Source organism: Nicotiana attenuata, chromosome 1 (genome assembly GCF_001879085.1).
Source record: "Nicotiana attenuata strain UT chromosome 1, NIATTr2, whole genome shotgun sequence".
NCBI classification, from domain to species: Eukaryota; Viridiplantae; Streptophyta; class Magnoliopsida; order Solanales; family Solanaceae; genus Nicotiana; species Nicotiana attenuata.
The window spans coordinates 59,181,280-59,186,536 of NC_031989.1; the positions used below are offsets into that span (position 1 = coordinate 59,181,280).

Sequence of the window (5,257 nt, forward strand, 5' to 3'; positions counted from 1 at the left end):
ATGTGTTAACTATAACTAAACTTGGTCCGAAGAAGTTTTGGTTTTGCGGCTCTTTCGAGTATCTTCAAACATTTTGCCCCTTCTACACTTTCCCTCCACAACTCTATAGCGTCTAGCTTGACAACTCAAGAATATAGGCCTTATTAGTAGAGACAACAGATGTTCATAGACAAATCCTTATTGAAACAGCATTGCGTGAAAATTGAAGTTGTATTGGAAAATACATCAAATCCAAGAGATAGGCATGCTGTAACAGAAAGGTACTCCATCCTAGAATGTCAGTTTCTTAATATTTATGAAGGAAAAAGAGTGACAAGGAAAACTCTGACATAATACTCACGAGCTTGATTATTGTTACAGAAAATTATTAAGCTCTATAAAGATATTTCTCCATCATAATGTGGAAAATTGGCAAGTACGTGAAGTATCCTTTTATTGTTTTGATAATTATGGTATTTGAGTCAGCTTACGCACATCTCAATTTTTCTCCACATATATATATATATATATATATATATATATATATATATATATATATCTTAAGTCATGATCTATGTCTCCACAAACAATTTTTGATAATTCATTTGCATAGGGCACACACTGTTGATATATAACACATAATGGCTGTTGAAGTCTTGAATATTATAGGATGGCCACAAAATATATTTATGTTGTTGAAAGAGCCAATTTTTTTATAAGTAAATTGTTTGGCATCATATTAAGTAATATATATTGTTTTTAAATATCTTGGATTTATTTGTGTAGATGGAGCTTGCATATTGTAGATGGATGTATAATCGGACTTATCCTAATCATAGTGGATTGAGGGAGGAATTTATAGAAGGGGTTGCTGAATTTGTGGCTAAAGCGAAAACACTTCATGAATTTCTTAGTGAAGGGATGATTAGGTGCCCTTGTGTCAAATACAAGGGTGCAAAGTTATTACAGCCAGATATTGTTAAAGTTCATCTTTATAAAAAAAGATTTATGGAAAATTATTACGTGTGGACTATTCATGGAGAGGATGTTGCTAGTGTTGATAACGTCGATTTTCAAAATTTTTTTGGTAGTGAGGGTAGCCCATTAGCAGAGAATAATACTGAAAATTCTCGATTCAGTGAAATGGTTAGGGATGCTTTTGTGATGCACCCAGAGGCTCAGTCTGAACCAAATGAGGATGCTAAGCGCTTCTATGAACAATTACAGGAAGCAAGTCGTCCATTGTATGAAGGCTCAATGCATTCTAAGTTGTCTGTCGCAGTTAGATTATTAAGTATTAAATCGGATTCAAGTATTTCTCAAGCGGGCATGGACTCTATCATTGGCCTTATGAATGAACATAATCCGAATAAAATTGACCCACCCAAAGATTTCTACACAGCAAAGAAATTGGTTTCTAAGTTAGGACTTTCATCAGAAAGGATTGACTGTTGTGAGAAAGGTTGCATGTTATTCTATAAGGATGATGCAGCCTTAGAAAATTGCAAATTTTGTGACCAACCTCGTTACAAAAAAGTCATAAATTCAAAAAGCAAGAAGGTTCCAGTTAAGGCGATGCATTACTTACCCCTTATACCTAGGTTAAAGAGGTTATATGCATCAATGGGCTCTGCTCCTCATATGAAATGGCACTATGAAAATAGAAGGCCACCTGGTATTCTGTGTCATCCGTCAGATGGAGAAGCATGGAAGCATTTTGATAGGGTGTTTCCGGATTTTGCTAGTGAACCAAGAAATATTAGGTTGGGTTTATGTGCAGACGGATTCACTCCCTTTTCCGTCTCTGCTGCACCATATTCATGTTGGCCAGTGTTTGTTACGCCGTATAATCTTTCTCCTGAGCTGTGTATGACAAGTCCATATTTGTTCCTAGCTTGCATTGTTCCAGGTCCGCGCAATCCAAAAATTTTGATTGATGTATACATGCAACCTTTAATTGACGAGTTAAAGTTATTGTGGCATGAAGGTGTGGAAACATATGATATATCAACTAAACAAAACTTCAGATTGCGGCTTTGATGTGGACTATAAATAATTTTCCTGCTTATAGAATGTTGTCCGGGTGGTCGACTGCAGGGAAGTTAGCTTGCCCAACTTGTATGGAAGACACAAAAGCATTCACGTTGAAACATGGAGGAAAGAATACATGGTTTGACTGCCACCGTCGATTCTTGCCTATAGATCACGAGTTTAGGAGAAATACTAGTGCATTTATGAAGAACCAAACTGATTTTGAGGAGCCACCGTCACCATTGTCGCCAGAAGAAATTTGGAACAAAGTTAGGTTTCTACCAAAGGTAACAAAGTCTCCAATATCTAATAAGATGCCTGGTTATGGTGTTACGCACAATTGGACTAAACAGAGCATATTTTTGGAGTTACCTTATTGGAAGCATAATCTTCTTCAGCATAATTTGGATGTCATGCATATCGAGAAAAACTTTTTTGACAACTTGTTTAATACAATAATGGATGTCAATAGCACAAAAGATAACTTGAAGGCTAGGATGGACTTAAAGGAATATTGTAGGCGAAGTGAGTTATACCTGACATACTTGAACAACAAGATTCAGAAGCCTAAGGCCAGTTACACATTCACTTTGGATGAGAGAAGAGAGATTTGTGATTGGGTTAAGAATTTAAGGATGCCTGATGAATATGCATCAAACTTATCCAAGTGTGTTGACATGAAAGAAGGGAAGTTGACGTCTATAAAGAGCCATGATTGTCACATTTTCCTCGAATCTTTGATGCCTATTGCATTCAAAGCCTTGCCTGATAGAATATGGAAACCCATTACTGAGATAAGTTTATTTTTCAAGGAGTTGTGTTCTAGCACATTAAAGGTGGGGAACTTAGCTTACATGGAGAACATTTGCTTAACTTTAAACAAGCTGGCGAAAATTTTTCCTCTTGGGTTTTTTGATGTAATGGAACATCTTCCAATTCATCTTGCACAAGAGGCACGATTGGAGGGCCTGTGCAATGTAGATAGATGTATCCTTAAGAGAGGTAATGAATTTAAATTATTTTTCCTTAACTTGTTTTAATTAAGCATTATTTCATCTAAACATTGTGCTATATAGGACTATTGGAAAATGTAAGCGGATCGTAAAAAATCGATCCAGGATTGAGGGATTGATATGCGAGGCACATATGGCTAAAGAAACTTCTTTTTTCTGTTCATATTATTTTGAATATGCTGTGCCATGTTTGAGAAATAGGCCAAATCGGCATGATGATGGAGGTGTTAATGATCCTTTGGCACCACCATTTTCCATATTCAATCATCCAGGTAGAGGTCCGAAAACTAGTAAAAAGCGAAATTTGACTGAGATGGAGAAAAAATCAGTTTGGAGATCTTGGATAGTTACTACCTTAGGCTTTCGGGAAGGGAATCTTGTCACGACCCCAGTTCACCCTCCATGAACATGTCGTGAGGGCACCTAGTTTCTACAATTAGGTAAGCCTAACAATGCCGAAATTCAATATAACTCGCGAAAATAATTAATCAAAACTGAACAGATGTAAAATAATAGTTGTATGTAAGGCCGCTCGGCCTATACAACTCAAAGAAATGCGGAAGTCTACAACTCAATCCCAAAACCCAGAAACTCACGGGAAACACAGGCTAATAGAAAGGAAATACACTACTCTAACTCCAGAATGTCTACACAACCGAAAGAAAGGAAGGTCATATACTAAAGCTGGAATAAGATAGAGACTTCTGGTCTGCGGACGTGGCAGATATACCTCAAAGTCTCTGCTAGATCTCTTCTCCGCGAGGATAGTACGTCTGGGTGGAGGTACCTGGAGCTGCACATGAAAAACATACGCTTAAGGGGCATGAGTACACCACAGCGGTACTCAGTAAGTGCCAAGCCTAACCTCGGTTGGGTAGTGACGAGGAAGGTCAGGGCCCTACTGAGATAAAATAAAATAATAAGGTTTACAACAGTATGAAATAAACAGAAATAATGAGATACAGCTATTGAGTTAATCGGATTACACAAAACAACAATGTATACGCAGAAAATAAGATAACACAGAGTAAACAGCTCAATACCAACACCAATAATGAGGATCTCCCAGGATACCGTCCCGTAGTCCACCGTATGAATATATCTGAAGGATCTCCCGGGATACCGTCCCGTAGTCCATTTTATCAATCTGTCCAAGGAGCTCCCGGGATATCGTCCCGTAGTCCATCGTATGAATATATCTGAAGGATCTCCCGGGTACCGTCCCGTAGTCCAACTATCAATATGCTGGGGGATCTCCCGGGAATCTAACCCGTAGTCCCAAAGTAAATGTGCAGGGGGATCTCCCGGGAATCTAACCCGTAGTCCCAAAGTAAATGTGCAGGGGGATCTCCCGGGAATCTAACCCGTAGTCCCAAAGTAAATGTGCAGGGGGATCTCCCGGGAATCTAACCTATAGTCCCAAAGTTAACAAACAAAGGGGGATCTCCCGGGAATCTAACCCGTAGTCCCAAAGTAAATGTGCAGGGGGATCTCCCGGGAATCTAACCGGTAGTCCCAAAGTAAACAAACAAAGGGGGAGCTACCGGAATCCCGCATCCGTAGCCCCAATGTAAATGAGCAACCAAAATCAGAGAATATTCAGAAATTGAAGTACAACAATACAATGCAACATATAATTCTGGCCTAACATGCTCCACGTAATTATAATTAAGGCAAATTAAGCAAATAGGCAATTTGGTTCAACTAAACATGCTTTTCTATACTAGCACAGGCTATAATAGCAAGTAGAATAAAGCAATTACAAAAGAAACTCAGTTCAAGTATTTTAAGTAAAAATTTGGGTTTTCAACAATTAGCTCAAGTACGCGCTCGTCACCTCATGTACAAGGCATCAATTACCAAATATCACATCCTAAGGGACAAAGTCCCCCACACAAGGTTAGACAAGCCACTTACCTCGAACAAGTGCAAGTCAACCTGAAACCACGCTCTTGCCACGAGTATCTGACTCCAAATGGCTCAAATCTATTCAATTAAATTGCATATTGTAAATAATAATTCAAGTAATTGATTCTACAATTAAATTCTAAGCTAATACGCAAAATTGTATAAAATGACCAAAATGCCCCTCGGGCCCACATCTCGAAATCGGATAAATTTTACATTTTCAGAACCCTCGTACTCTCACGAGTCTACCCGTATAAAAATCTCTCAAATCGGATGTCAAATACCCACTCAAAACTCAACAATTTAGTCTAAGGATTTTGACCCAT

General features: G+C 38.3%; 1 protein-coding gene across 1 annotated transcript; it reads left to right on the plus strand.

The window, feature by feature from the left end:
* On the plus strand, window positions 766-3,429 carry LOC109236479. The gene is made up of 3 exons (XM_019402666.1): window positions 766-1,966; window positions 2,077-2,980; window positions 3,087-3,429. The coding sequence occupies exons 1-3, from the start codon at window positions 766-768 to the stop codon at window positions 3,427-3,429; spliced, it is 2,448 nt and encodes an 815-aa protein (XP_019258211.1).